At 39.7% G+C, this 14,836-nt stretch overlaps 1 protein-coding gene across 4 annotated transcripts; it reads left to right on the top strand.

Annotated features, from left to right (window-relative positions):
- The first annotated feature begins 6,667 nt into the window (after window positions 1-6,667).
- On the top strand, window positions 6,668-13,124 carry LOC145879776 (RNA pseudouridylate synthase domain-containing protein 1). 4 transcript variants are annotated; one of them, XM_082976190.1, is made up of 6 exons: window positions 6,668-6,767; window positions 7,905-8,521; window positions 9,108-9,231; window positions 9,781-9,883; window positions 11,477-11,578; window positions 12,138-13,124. In XM_082976190.1, exons 2-6 carry the CDS (start codon window positions 8,085-8,087, stop codon window positions 12,554-12,556), a joined length of 1,185 nt encoding a protein of 394 aa, XP_082832316.1. In that variant the 5' UTR covers window positions 6,668-6,767; window positions 7,905-8,084; the 3' UTR covers window positions 12,557-13,124. The 4 variants fall into 4 exon arrangements, with proteins under 4 accessions (XP_082832316.1, XP_082832318.1, XP_082832315.1 ...); XM_082976192.1 differs by having other exon boundaries at window positions 6,684-6,767; window positions 7,920-8,521; window positions 9,108-9,216; XM_082976189.1 differs by having other exon boundaries at window positions 6,684-6,767; window positions 7,920-8,521.
- Window positions 13,125-14,836: the final 1,712 nt, after the last annotated feature.

Below are 14,836 nucleotides of genomic sequence, written 5' to 3'. Positions count from 1 at the left end.
CTCAAGGACATTCAGAGACTTGTCCTGAAGCCACTCCTGCGTTGTCTTGGCTGTGTGCTTAGGGTCATTGTCCTGTTGGAAGGTGAACCTTCACCCCAGTCTGAGGTCCTGAGCGCTCTGGAGCAGGTTTTCATCAAGAATCTCTCTGTACTTTGTTTCGTTCATCTTTGCTTCGATCCTGACTTGTCTCCCAGTCCCTGCCGCTGAAAAACATCCCCACAGAATGATGCTGCCACCACCGTGCTTCACCATAGGGATGGTGCCAGGTTACCTCCAGATGTGACGCTTGACATTCAGGCCAAAGAATTCAATCTTGGTTTCATCAGACCAGAGAATCTTGTTTCTCATGGTCAGAGTCCTTTAGGTGCCTTTTGGCAAACTGCAAGTGTGCTGTCATGTGCCTTTTACCGAGGAGTGACTTCCATCTGGCCACTCTAACATAAAGGCCTCATTGGTGGAGTGCTGCAGAGATAGTTGTCCTTCTGGAAGGTTCTCACAATCTCCACAGAGGAACTCTTCCGTCTGGCCACTGGTCGTAGAAATTATAACCAGGAAGGAAGAGATTCTTCAAAACAACAACTTTATTTTAAGATTTGCAGAACTGGAGCAATGAACAATCACTCAATGGTGCAGAATTAAGAGCTCAACGAACAAGAGTTGGGTCTCAGCTTTTATAACCTTTTAAAACCTTTTATAACCTTCTATAGCCTTTATAACCTTTTATAGCATTTTATAACCTTTTATAACCTTTATAACCTTTTATAACCTTTAATAACCTTTTATAACCATTTATAACAATTTATAACCGTTTACAACCTCGTATAATCTTTTATAACCTTTAATAACCCTTTATAACCTTTTATAACCTTTAATAACCTTTTATAACCATTTATAACCGTTTATAACCTTGTATAACCTTTTATAACCTTTAATAACCCTTTACTGCCTTTTATAACCTTTAATAACCTTTTATAACCTTTTATAATCCTTTATAACGTTATAAACTTTTATAACCTTTTATGACCTTTTATAACATTTTATAACCTTTATAACCTTTAATAACCTTTTATTGCCTTTTATAACCTTTTATAACCTTTTATAAGCTTTAATAACCCTTTATTGCCTTTTATAGCATTTTATAACCTTTTATAACCTTTATAACCTTTTATAGCATTTTATAACCTTTTATAACCTTTTAACACCTTTGTCAAAGTGACAGTTTAGAAGGTGTGTGACATCATGGTGGGAACATAGCGTACAAACAAGTGATAACGGCAGTTTTGTTACTACCCTAGCTGCTGCTGCCCAAGCTAGCCTCTGTTCTCTTCATATGTATTTCATCCGTTTTAGAATAAGGCTGTAACGTAACAAAATATGGGAAAAACGTTAAGGGGTCTGAGTACTTTCCCGAAGGCACTGTACATAATAACAACGGTAGCAGTGATGAATAAAATAAATGTCCTGTTGGGGTGATGGGTGGGAAAACTACACATTTTGCTCTGTATAAGCCTTAATCCTGTATATTTTTCCCACTGTCTGTCTTGTGGCATGTAAGAAGAAGCCAGTGTTCTTGTCTTTGTGTGACTTGGTGTCACGTCCTGACCAGTATAGAGGATATTTTGTTATTGTAGTTTGGTCAGAACGTGGCAGAGGGTAGTTTATTTATGTATTACAGGGTTTTTGGTCACTGGTCTATTTTGTATTTCTATGTGTATATTCTAGGGTAGTTTTTCTATGTTTAGGTTTGGGTGCTGGACTCTCAATTGGAGACAGGTGTTTCTAGTTGCCTCTGATTGGGAGTCCTATAAATAGGTGTGTGTTTTTGTTTGTCACTTGTGGGTAGTTGTTTGAGAGCACTGCTTTTGTTGCGCCTGCGTCTCTGTTCCTGGCGTTAGTTTGTTTATTGTTTTTCCGTGGTGTTCTCATTTTTTATAATAAATATGTTGAGCACGCAACCCGCTGCGCCTTGGTCCCATTCTCTCTTCCACGACAGTTGTGACACTTGGTCACACGGCCAAAGGACCGTCTGAGAGTGACCCCAGTTTCTTTTGGTATTTTTTTCAAGTTGTTTGGAGATGTGAAGAGAACAGAGGTGTGTGTGTATATAGAGAGATAGAGAGCTATATTTATTTATATTACTGTTTTACTATTCTCAATATTTTTTATTTCACTTAGTCCTGCATGTTGGAGCTCAAAGCCTAAAATAATCCCACCTGCAACGCATGTGACGATAAAACCTTCTGCATCTGAATCATAGCAACACACGGTCTCAGGGTATTACTGGGCATTATGAGACAAGAGGTTTATACACGCAGAAAAACATTATATAACTTTTAATAATTTCATAAACCAATCTAACCTCCCTCCCTCCCTCCTCCTATCTATTGTTCTGTCTATTGTTCTGTCTGTCTGTCTGTCTGTCTGTCTGTCTGTCTGTCTGTCTGTCTGTCTGTCTGTCTGTCTGTCTGTCTGTCTGTCTGTCTGTCTCAATTCAATTCAAGGGTCTTTATTGTCATGGGAAACATATGTTAACGTCGCCAAAGTAAGTGAAGTAGATAATAAACAAAAGTGAAATAAACAATAAAAATGAACAGTAAACATTACACTGACAGAAGTTCCAAAAGAATAAAGACATTTCAAATGTCATATTATGTCTATATGTAACTGATGTGAAATGGCTAGCTAGTTAGCGGTGGTGCGCGCTAATAGCGTTTCAATCAGTGACGTCACTCGCTCTGAGACTTGAAGTAGGGTTTCCCCTTGCGTTGCAAGGGCCGTGGCTTTTGTGGTGCAATGGGTAACGATGCTTTGTGGGGTGTCAGTTGTTGATGTGTGCAAGGGTCCCTGGTTCGAGCCCAGGTTGGGGCAAAGAGAGGGACGGAACCTCTCACTGTTACATATATACAGTGTTGTAACGATGTACAAATGGTTAAAGTACAAAAGGAAAAATAAATAAGCATAAATATGGGTTGAATTTACAATGGTGTTTGTTCTTCACTGGTTGACCTTTTCTTCTCTGTCTGTCTGTCTGTCTGTCTGTCTGTCTGTCTGTCTGTCTGTCTCTCTCTCACTCTCTCTCTGTCTGTCTGTCTGTCTGTCTGTCTGTCTGTCTCTCTCTCTCTCTATTTCTCTCTCTATCTCTCTCTCTCTGTATAAAGGCAGGATGAATCACCCACCAAGGGTGTGTGGGCCAGCATGCTCCTACACATACTAAATATATCCATCTGAGACAAACACACATACAGGCTAAACTTCATACAGTACATCTCTCTCTCTCTCTTCTCTTCTTTCCAGATCCCTATCAGGACAGCCAGCGAGTCAGGCATGACCATTACGACTTCTTATGACCTCTTATGACCCTCAGGTCACCTGTCACCACTAGTAGAGAATTAGTATAGGTTAGAGGTCAGCCACAGTGATGATCAAAGAGAGATAGGCAGGAGAGAGAATGGAATCCTTGTCTTTGGCAGGTCACAACCTCCTGTGATGTAGCTTACTCAATATGCATTTTGAATGTATAATACAACTTCCATATATGTATATATTTTACCAGGTAAGTTGACTGAGAACACATTCTCATTTACAGCAACAACCTGGGGAATAGTTACAGGGGAGAGGAGGGGAATGAACGAGCCAATTGTAAGCTGGGGATGATTAGGTGGCCGTGATGGTATGAGGGCCAGATTGGGAATTTAGCCAGGACACCGGGGTTAACACCCCTACTCTTACAATACGTGTCATGGGATCTTTAATGACCTCAGAGTCAGGACACCTGTTTAACATTCCATCCAAAAGACAGCACCCTACACAGGGCAATGTCCCCAATCACTGCCCTGGGGCATTGGGATATTTTGTTTTTAGACCAGAGGAAAGAGTGCCTCCTACTGGCCCTCCAACACCACTTCCAGCAGCATCTGGTCTCCCATCCAGGGACTGACCAGGACCAACCCTGCTTAGCTTCAGAAGCAAGCCAGCAGTGGGATGCAGGGTGGTCTGCTGCTGGCTATGGTCATAAGTTTATATATGCTGCCTATGTTTATATGTATATTTGTTGTTTCTTTGTTTATATGTATATACGTTTATATGTTTATATGTATATATGTATTTATATATGTATATATGTTTATATGTATATATGTTTATATGTATATACGTTTATATGTATATATGAATGTTTATACGTTTATATGCTTATATGTATATATGTTTATGTTTATATGTAAATATGTTTATGTTTATATGTATATATGTTTATATGTATATATGTTTATATGTTTATATGTATATATGTATATGTTTATATGTATATATGTTTATATGTTTATGTGTATATATGTTTATATGTATATATGTTTATATGTATATGTTTATATGTATATATGTTTATATGTATATGTTTATATGTATATATGTATATATGTTTATATGTATATATGTTTATATGTTTATATGTATATATGTATATATGTATATATGTATATGTGTTTATATGTATATATGTTTATATGTATATATGTATATGTTTATATGTATATATGTGTTTATACGCATATATGTATATATGTTTATATGTATATATGTTTATATGTATATATGTTTATATGTATATATGTGTTTATACGCATATATGTATATATGTTTATATGTATATATGTTTATATGTATATATGTTTATATGTATATATGTTTATATGTATATGTTTATATGTATATATGTTTATATGTATATATGTTTATGTTTATATGTATATATGTTTATATGTTTATATGTATATATGTGTTTATACGTTTATACGCATATATGTATATATGTTTATCTGTATATATGTTTATATGTATATGTTTATATGTATATATGTTTATATGTATATGTTTATATGTATATATGTTTATATGTATATATGTATATATGTTTATATGTTTATATGTATATGTTTATATGTATATATGTTTATGTTTATATGTTTATATGTATATATGTATATATGTTTATATGTTTATATGTATATGTTTATATGTATTTAAGTTTATGTTTATATGTATATATGTTTATATGTTTATATGTATATATGTTTATATGTTTATATGTATATATGTTTATATGTATATATGTTTATATGTATATGTTTATATGTATATATATATGTTTATGTTTATATGTATATATGTTTATATGTATATATGTTTATATGTATATGTTTATATGTATATATGTTTATATGTTTATATGTATATATGTTTATATGTATATATGTTTATATGTATATATGTTTATATGTATATGTTTATATGTATATATATATATATATGTTTATATGTATATATGTATATATGTTTATATGTATATGTTTATATGTATATATGTTTATATGTTTATATGTATATGTTTATATGTATATATGTTTATATGTATATATGTTTATATGTATATATGTTTATATGTATATGTTTATATGTATATATGTTTATATGTATATATGTTTATATGTATATATGTTTATATGTATATGTTTATATGTATATATGTTTATATGTATATGTTTATATGTATATATGTTTATATGTTTATATGTATATGTTTATATGTATATATGTTTATATGTATATGTGTTTATATGTATATGTGTTTATATGTATATGTGTTTATATGTATATGTGTTTATATGTATATATGTTTATTTGTTTATATGTTTATATGTTCATGTGTTTATATGTTCATGTGTTTATATGTTTATATGTATATATGTTTATATGTTTATTTGTACAATTTGAAAACTTTAATCAAATAAAAGGACCAACATTGAACAGTTTTTTTCCTCAACAAAAAAAGCACGATGGGAGATGGCATGGAATCCACGGTTAAAATGCATGATGGGAGATGGCATGGAATCCACGGTTAAAATGCATGATGGGAGATGGGATCGAATTCACGGTTAAAATGCATGATGGGAGATGGGATGGAATCCAGGGTTAAAATGCATGATGGGAGATGGGATGGAATCCACGGTTAAAATGCATGATGGGAGATGGGATGGAATCCAGGGTTAAAATGCATGATGGGAGATGGGCTGGAATCCACGGTTAAAAAGCATGATGGGAGATGGGATCGAATCCACGGTTAAAATGCATGATGGGAGGTGGAATCGAATCCACGGTTAAAAAGCGCTGTCAATTACGAGTGGCGCAGCGGTCTGAGGCACTGCATCTCAGTGCTGGAGGCATCACTACCGGTTTGAAACCAGGCTGTATCACAACCGACCGTGATTGGGGGGCGCACAGTTGGCCCAGCGTTGTCCGGGTTTGGCCCCAGTGTAGGCCGTCATTGTAAATAACAACATGTTCTTAGCTGACATCTCTAGTTAAATAAAACAAATAATTGTAAGGACCTAATTTACCTTTGTTCCAACAACAACAACAAAAACAAGGCACATTGATGTGTGTGAAACAGATAAAACAAAACAAAGGTAGTATTTTTCTCCTGTGAAAACATGAAAACGTCTTAACGTTAGTAGTAGATAGATAGTAACCTTGTCAAGGAGGCATCAGTAAAACTTTGTCCCCACAACACTTTGTTACAGAACAACAAGTAAACAATGAATTTTGTAGGCGTTTTTTTTCTTCTTTGGTCTGTGATTGGTTGTTTAGTGCTGTCCGTCACTATGACGTGGTTACAGCTTCCGTGTTTTTGTTTTTGTGTTTCCTGTCTCTCTAATGTACACGTGGGTCTACCGGAGAGAATGAATAATAATAATAATAATAATAAACAGGTATATTAACACAATTAAACTACTTTTCAAATAATTGTACTAACTCGCTAGATAACAATCTAACGTGGCGAAAAAAAATGACACTGACTGTAAACTAGCTGATTTAGCTTAGCTAGCTAGCTTGCTAACTTAGATAACAAGCTAACGAATGTTTTGTTACATTGTACAAACTATCTGTCCATTGTATAATATAAACTCTTTAACTGGGTGTTGGATCTAGTAAAACAGTGCAACTCATATATCTGAGTAGAGCAGACAGACAGACAGGGATGTAATAAACGCAGTTAAGTCGTCCTGATGCTTCCCAGCTGAAACATGTATGTATATGTACGTTTTTACCACGTTTTGTTTGTTTTGGGGGGTTTTACCGGCTGTTGGGGCACACGACATTGTTTCTCGTAGGCAAACCGATCGTCGGTGATTGTTTTAATTTATTTATAACATCATCAGGGCTCTCGAGTGGCGTAGCTGTCTTATTAAGGCACTGAATCTCAGTGTTCTCAGGCGTCACTACGGTCCCTGGTTCGAATCCAGGTTGAATCACATCTGGGCCGTGATTGGGAGTCCCATAGGGCGGCACACAATTGGCTCAGCGTCGGTCGGGGTAGGCCGTCATTGTAAATAAGAATTTGTTCTCAACTGATTTGCCTCGTTAAATAAAACATTCAGTCTGTTTATTTATTTTCCCTTTTCTACTTTAACTATTTGTACATCATTACAACACTGTATATAGACATAATATGACATTTGTAATGTTGTTTATTCTTCTGGAACTTCTGTCAGTTTTATTGTTTATTTACCTTTTGTTTATTATCTACTTCTCTTGCTTTGGCAACGTTAACATATGTTTCCCATGACAATAAAGACCCTTGAATTGAATTTGAATTGAAATTGAATTGAATTGTTTGGTTAACAGTAGAGATTCTTCAATAAAGTCTGTCATTCAAATGAGAAAGAACTCGTTTTCATGCAAATGTTTTTCCACTGAGAAATAAATAAATACTGCACCAAACATCTTAGATGTAAAATTGCACGACTATTCTCTCTTTGGCCAAAAACGTCAAAATGAATGACAGATTTCTTGAGTTATTTTACTTTTAATTTTGACTTTTGAGGACGTGCATAACACATCATCAGTCTCTCGTGTTTCAGCAGGTCAGGCTGAGCTGAACCTGGCAGTATGGAACCGGGCAGTATGGAACCGGGCAGTGTGGAACCTGGCAGTATGGAACCGGGCAAGGTGTGGAACCTGGCGGTGTGGAACCTGGCGGTGTGGAACCTGGCGGTGTGGAACCGGGCGGTGTGGAACCGGGCGGTATGGAACCTGGCGGTATGGAACCGGGCGGTATGGAACCTGGCGGTATGGAACCTGGCAGTGTAGAACCTGGCAGTGTGGAACCTGGCAGTATGGAACCGGGCAGTATGGAACCAACCAGTATGGAACCGCTGGAAATGTTCAGGGATGTGAAACCGGCCAGATGTGTGGAACCGGCCAGAAGTGTGGAACCGGCCAGATGTGTGGAACCGGCCAGAAGTGTGGAACCGGCCAGAAGTGTGGAACCGGGCAGAGGTGTGGAACCGGCCAGTGTTGACAGTCTGAAGGTTCTGTATCAGAGCTGTGACTACATCATAGTGGATAAGCACTGGGACATCCGAATAGACAGCAAGATGTGGTACGAGAAACGCACGGTCCAGAAACAGCTGGGGCTGCGATTCCCTGAGCTGGCCGACCCCGGGACGTACTATGGATTCAGGTAGGGGGAGTAGGGGGGGCAGGTAGCCTAGTGGTTAGTTAGAGTGTTGGACTAGTAACCGAAAGGTTGCTAGATCAAATCCCTGAGCTGACAAGGTACAAATCTGTCGTTCTGCCCCCTGAACAAGGCAGTTAACCCACTGTTCCCCGGTAGGCCGTCATTGTAAAATAAGAATTTGGTCTTAACTGACTTGCCCAGGTAGATAAAGGTTAAATAAAATATTAAGATTCGTGACCGTTGCTCGGGACAGGAGGCTTGTTCCGTCCAGACAGAACTTCCAAAGAGAAAGTTAGGTATTTTGTTGTTGTTGTTGATTTTGCGGTGATGGAGCGGTATTTGAACGAGGGCTAAGGAACATTAATTACATTTAGTGTTGCACTAGCTGCTAACCTCTTCTTTAGTTTTTATTGGCATGACGTAACAATGTACATATTGCCAAAATATCTCTCTCTCTCTCTCTTTCTCTCTCCTCCCTCTCTCCCTCTCTCTCTCCTTCTCCTTCTCTCTCTCTCTCTCTCTCTCTCTCTCTCCTTCTTTCTCTCTCTCTCTCTCCCTCTCTCTCCTCTCTCTCTCTCCTCTCTCTCAGGTTCTGCCACCAGCTGGACTACTCCACCAGTGGGGTTTTGTGTGTGGCTCTGAACAAGGCTGCTGCTGGCCGGGTCTACCACTGCTTTAAAGACCGCAGAGCTACCAAGGTCTACCTGGCACTGGTACACACACACCACACACACACACCACACCACACCACACACACCTACTCAGCATGAGAACATTTGACATCATATAATATGTGTTTCTTCCAGGTGAGAAGCTGGGTGGAGGAGGAGTAGATGACTGTAGATTTAATGTGTGTCCTCCAGGTGAGAAGCTGGGTAGATGAGGAGATGATGACTGTAGATTTAATGTGTTTTCTCCAGGTGAGAAGCTGGGTAGAGGAGGAAAAGATGAGTGTAGATTTAATGTGTTTCCTCCAGGTGAGAAGCTGGGTAGAGGAGGAGAGGATGACTGTAGATTTAATGTGTTTCCTCCAGGTGAGAAGCTGGGTAGAGGAGGAGTAGATGACTATAGATTTAATGTGTTTCCTCCAGGTGAGAAGCTGGGTAGAGGAGGAGTAGATGACTGTAGATTTAATGTGTTTCCTCCAGGTGAGAAGCTGGGTTGAGGAGGAGAAGATGACTGTAGATTTAATGTGCTTCCTCCAGGTGAGAAGCTGGGTAGAGGAGGAGTAGATGACTGTAGATTTAATGTCTTTCCTCCAGGTGAGAGGCTGGGTAGAGGAGGAGGTGATGACTGTAGATTTCTCCATCGGTGAAAACACCACAGAGGGAAGAACACACATGATGTGTATCCAAGGAACAGACGGTAAGAACCTTCTGCAACTGGTGTGTGTGTGTGTGTGTGTGTGTGTGTGTGTGTGTGTGTGTGTGTGTGTGTGTGTGTGTGTGTGTGTGTGTGTGTGTGTGTGTGTGTGTGTGTGGTGTGTGAGAGAGTCAGTCAGTCAGTCAGTCAGTCAATAATAACGTGGCTATATACATACAGCGAGTACCAGGTAATAGCATGGCTATATACAGGGAGTACCAGGTAATAACATGGCTATATACAGGAAGTACCAGGTAATAACATGGCTATATACAGGGAGTACCAGGTAATAACATGGCTATATACAGGGAGTACCAGGTAATAACATGGCTATATACAGGAAGTATCAGGTAATAACATGGCTGTATACAGGAAGTACCAGGTAATAACATGGCTATATACAGGAAGTATCAGGTAATAACATGGTTATATACAGGGAGTACCAGGTAATAACATGGCTATATACAGGGAGTACCAGGTAATAACACGGTAATAACGTGTACAGTAGTACGTGGAATAAGGAACAGTCACCAGTTCTCTTGTGTACATTAGTAGTATTAAAAACTCAGCTCATTGCTATGAAATTAAAATGTAATTAGCTAAATATTATGTAATAAACTGCTGCTCCAACAGACACAGGAACATGTTGTTACTGAGAATGCTAACAGTTGTATTACTCAGACAAATTCACATAGAAATGTTAGTTCTAGATCTGTCACTCTCACTGACAGCAAGTCTCTCTGCAGGTTACCGACCATATTCACATAGAAATGTTAGTTCTAGATCTGTCACTCTCATTGACAGCAAGTCTCTTTGCAGGTTACCGACCAAATTCACATAGAAATGTTAGTTCTAGATCTGTCACTCTCATTGACAGCAAGTCTCTTTGCAGGTTACCGACCAAATTCACATAGAAATGTTAGTTCCAGATCTGTCACTCTCACTGACAGCAAGTCTCTCTGCAGGTTACCGACCAAATTCACATAGAAATGTTAGTTCTAGATCTGTCACTGTCACTGACAGCAAGTCTCTCTGCAGGTTACCGACCAAATGCACATAGAAATGTTAGTTCTAGATCTGTCACTCTCACTGACAGCAAGTCTCTCTGCAGGTTACCGACCAAATTCACATAGAAATGTTAGTTCTAGATCTGTAAGTCTCGTTGACAGCAAGTCTCTCTGCAGGTTACCGACCAAATTCACATAGAAATGTTAGTTCTAGATCTGTCACTCTCACTGACAGCAAGTCTCTTTGCAGGTTACCGACCAAACTCACATAGAAATGTTAGTTCTAGATCTGTCACTCTCACTGACAGCAAGTCTCTGCAGGTTACCGACCAAATTCACATAGAAATGTTAGTTCTAGATCTGTAAGTCTCGTTGACAGCAGGTCACCGACCAAATTCACATAGAAATGTTAGTTCTAGATCTGTAAGTCTGGTTGACAGCAAGTCTCTCTGCAGGTTACCGACCAAATTCACATAGAAATGTTAGTTCTAGATCTGTAAGTCTCGTTGACAGCAGGTCACCGACCAAATTCACATAGAAATGTTACTTCTAGATCTGTAAGTCTGGTTGACAGCAGGTCTCTCTGCAGGTTGTGAGAACCCCAAGCCCTGTCGAACACACCTCACAGTGTTGGAGTACGGAGCTTATGATGGAGGTCCTGTTACCAAGGTGCTGCTGCAGCCTCTCACAGGTACACACACACACACACACACACAGACAGGTACACACACACACACACACACACACACACACACACACACACACACACACACACACACACACACACACACACACACACACACACACACACACACACACACACACACACACACACACAGATACATAGACACACACACACACACAGATACATAGACACACACACACACATACACACATAGACACACACACACACACACACACACACATAGACACACACACACATAGACACACACACACACACACACACAGGTACATAGACACACACACAGATACATATACACACACACACACTCACACACAGATACATATACATACACACACACACACACACACACACACAGATACATATACACACACACACACACACACACACACAGGTACACACACAGACACACACACACAGGTACATAGACACACACATACAGGTACATAGACACACACACACACAGGTACACACATACAGAGATAGGCCTATATAGTGTTCGGTAGGTAAACATTCTAGTCATATTAATTGTCATTTTGTGTGTCAGGTCGTACCCACCAGCTGAGGGTCCACTGTGAGGCGGTAGGCCACCCCATCGTTGGAGACTACACCTACAGCCTGGGAGCAGACAGCGCCCCCTATCGTATGATGCTGCACGCACACCTCCTACACCTCCCCTTACAGCCTCTCCCCCTGCAGGCCGTCGCCCCTGACCCCTTCACCACGCCCGCTGATCCCCGCTGGCGCCCGCAGCGCTGCCTCCGGACTGTAGAGGGAGCCGTGGAGACTCTGCTGGAGCACAGGGCGGCGGAGGAGAGGACGGAGCGGGAGGAGAAGGAGAGGAGGCAGCGGGAGGAGAGGAGGAAGCAGCAGGAGGAGAGGAGGAAGAGGTGGAGGGGGAGAGAGGAGAGTGAGGAGCAGAGGAGGATGTGTCAGCAGTGGTTGTCTGAGTGGACTGATGTCTGAATTCTCCATCCCTTCTCCATCTCCTCTCTTCATTCTCCTTCTCCTTCTCTCTTCATCCTCCATCCCTTCTCCTCTTCATCACCCCCCCCCCACTCCTCTGTTAACCTCTCCTTGAGACTCTGCAACCAAAAGCCTCTCTTAATATTTGATCTGTATGGGAAAGACAAAATAAATGGTGGACCCCATAGAGCCTCTCTGCTTGTCGACACAGTATTCATCAAGAGATGTATTGTATTGAGTCTGATGGGATTGTAGCACAGCGGGAATCCTACTGTCTTTCCTCCATCTCACATTGAACAGAAGACAATCGGCCTGGAAATAAATACTTACTTGAAAAAAAAAAACAGCATTTTTATTTTTATTTTTAAATGGCACTTATTTGACAATTTTGAAATATTTTTTTTACTGTTGTTTTGAAGTTGCTCTCTGGATTAGAGTGTCTGCTAAATGACTAAAATGGAAGCGATATCAAAGATTTATAGTTTTGCACCTCTTCTTCTCTGGTAATATGAATCATGACCCCTTTCCGGGGCAGGGGATGACACAATAAAAAATATATTATTTGTTCTATTTTTGTTGACAATTCAAAGTTACAATATGAAGAAAAAAAATCATTGCATATTGGAAAAATGTTTTCAATACATACTGTCGCTACAAATACAAATAAACATAGCTAGCTAGCTAGCTACATCACTATTTCACAATACACGATTTGTATTCGTGTTGCAAAGACTTGTCAATATGGGATTATCTGATCCAAGTCAGTCTCATAGTTAAAACGCTAACTGGCAGATTGAACTGTGTGTCCAGTTTGATGCAAGTCATCTGATATGTTAACTGTCCAGAAGGGGGTGCCACAGGGCTCTGTTCTAGGACCACTGTTCAATACTGTCCAGAAGGGGGTGCCACAGAGCTCTGTTCTTGGACCACTGTTAATACTGTCCAGAAGGGGGTGCCACAGAGCTCTGTTCTCGGACCACTGTTAATACTGTCCAGAAGGGGGTGCCACACGGCTCTGTTCTAGGACCACTGTTAATACTGTCCAGAAGGGGGTGCCACAGGGCTCTGTTCTAGGACCACTGTTAATACTGTCCAGAAGGGGGTGCCACAGGGCTCTGTTCTAGGACCACTGTTAATACTGTCCAGAAGGGGGTGCCACAGGGCTCTGTTCTAGGACCACTGTTAATACTGTCCAGAAGGGGGTGCCACAGGGCTCTGTTCTAGGACCACTGTTAATACTGTCCAGAAGGGGGTGCCACAGGGCTCTGTTCTAGGACCACTGTTAATACTGTCTGTATTACAGTTTCTCAATCGCTTTGACTTATTTTTAAAAACAGTCTTAACATTCTCTAAACTGTTATTGTCAGAACTGTTTTTAAATGGGACATCACAACTCTATTGCATGTCTGCAAAAGGTACTAACTCACCCAAAACATTTCATTCATGCTTCAAAACCTAGTTATTGTGTCAGTAAATTGGCCCAATGCCACCATTGTGAGCCGTACTGGTTAAAAAATGTTTAGATGTTTTTTTTCAACCATAGCAGTCAACCCTGGAAATGTTTGTTATAATACACATTTCTGTTTTGTTCTACTTTGTTTGTGTTGACACTGACTGCACTATACCAGAATGTTAGTTTTGGCTAGCTGAATGCTATTGTGACCTGTTTAGATACTGATTTCAACAGTAGGTCAAAGTTCACTGAGAAAAGTCAATACTGGAGACCTTACAGTGAAATGCTTACTTACGAGCCCCTAAACAACAATGCAGTTTAAAAAAATACGGATAAGAATAAGAAATAAAAGTAACAAGTAATTAAAGAGCAGAAATAAAATAACAATAGAGACTATATACAGGGTATTACAGTACAGAGTCAATGTGGAGGCCATATACAGGGTATTACAGTACAGAGTCAATGTGGAGGCCATATCTTGGGGGTACCGGTACAGAGTCAATGTGGAGGCTATATACAGGGGGTACCGGTACAGAGTCAGTGTGGAGGCTATATACAGGGTATTACGGTACAGAGTCAATGTGGAGGCTATATACAGGGTATTACGGTACAGAGTCAATGTGGAGGCTATATACAGGGTATTACGGTACAGAGTCAATGTGGAGGCTATATACAGGGTGTTACGGTACAGAGTCAATGTGGAGGCTATATACAGGGGGTACCGGTACAGAGTCAATGTGGAGGCTATATACAGGGGGTACCGGTACAGAGTCAATGTGGAGGCTATATACAGGGGGTACCGGTACAGAGTCAATGTGGAGGCTATA

This window comes from Salmo salar, chromosome 06 (assembly GCF_965601325.2).
Source record: "Salmo salar chromosome 06, fSalSal1, whole genome shotgun sequence".
NCBI lineage: Eukaryota > Metazoa > Chordata > Actinopteri > Salmoniformes > Salmonidae > Salmo > Salmo salar.
Note: the sequence above shows the minus strand (reverse complement) of the source record. Positions and strands in the feature narration are given on the sequence as shown.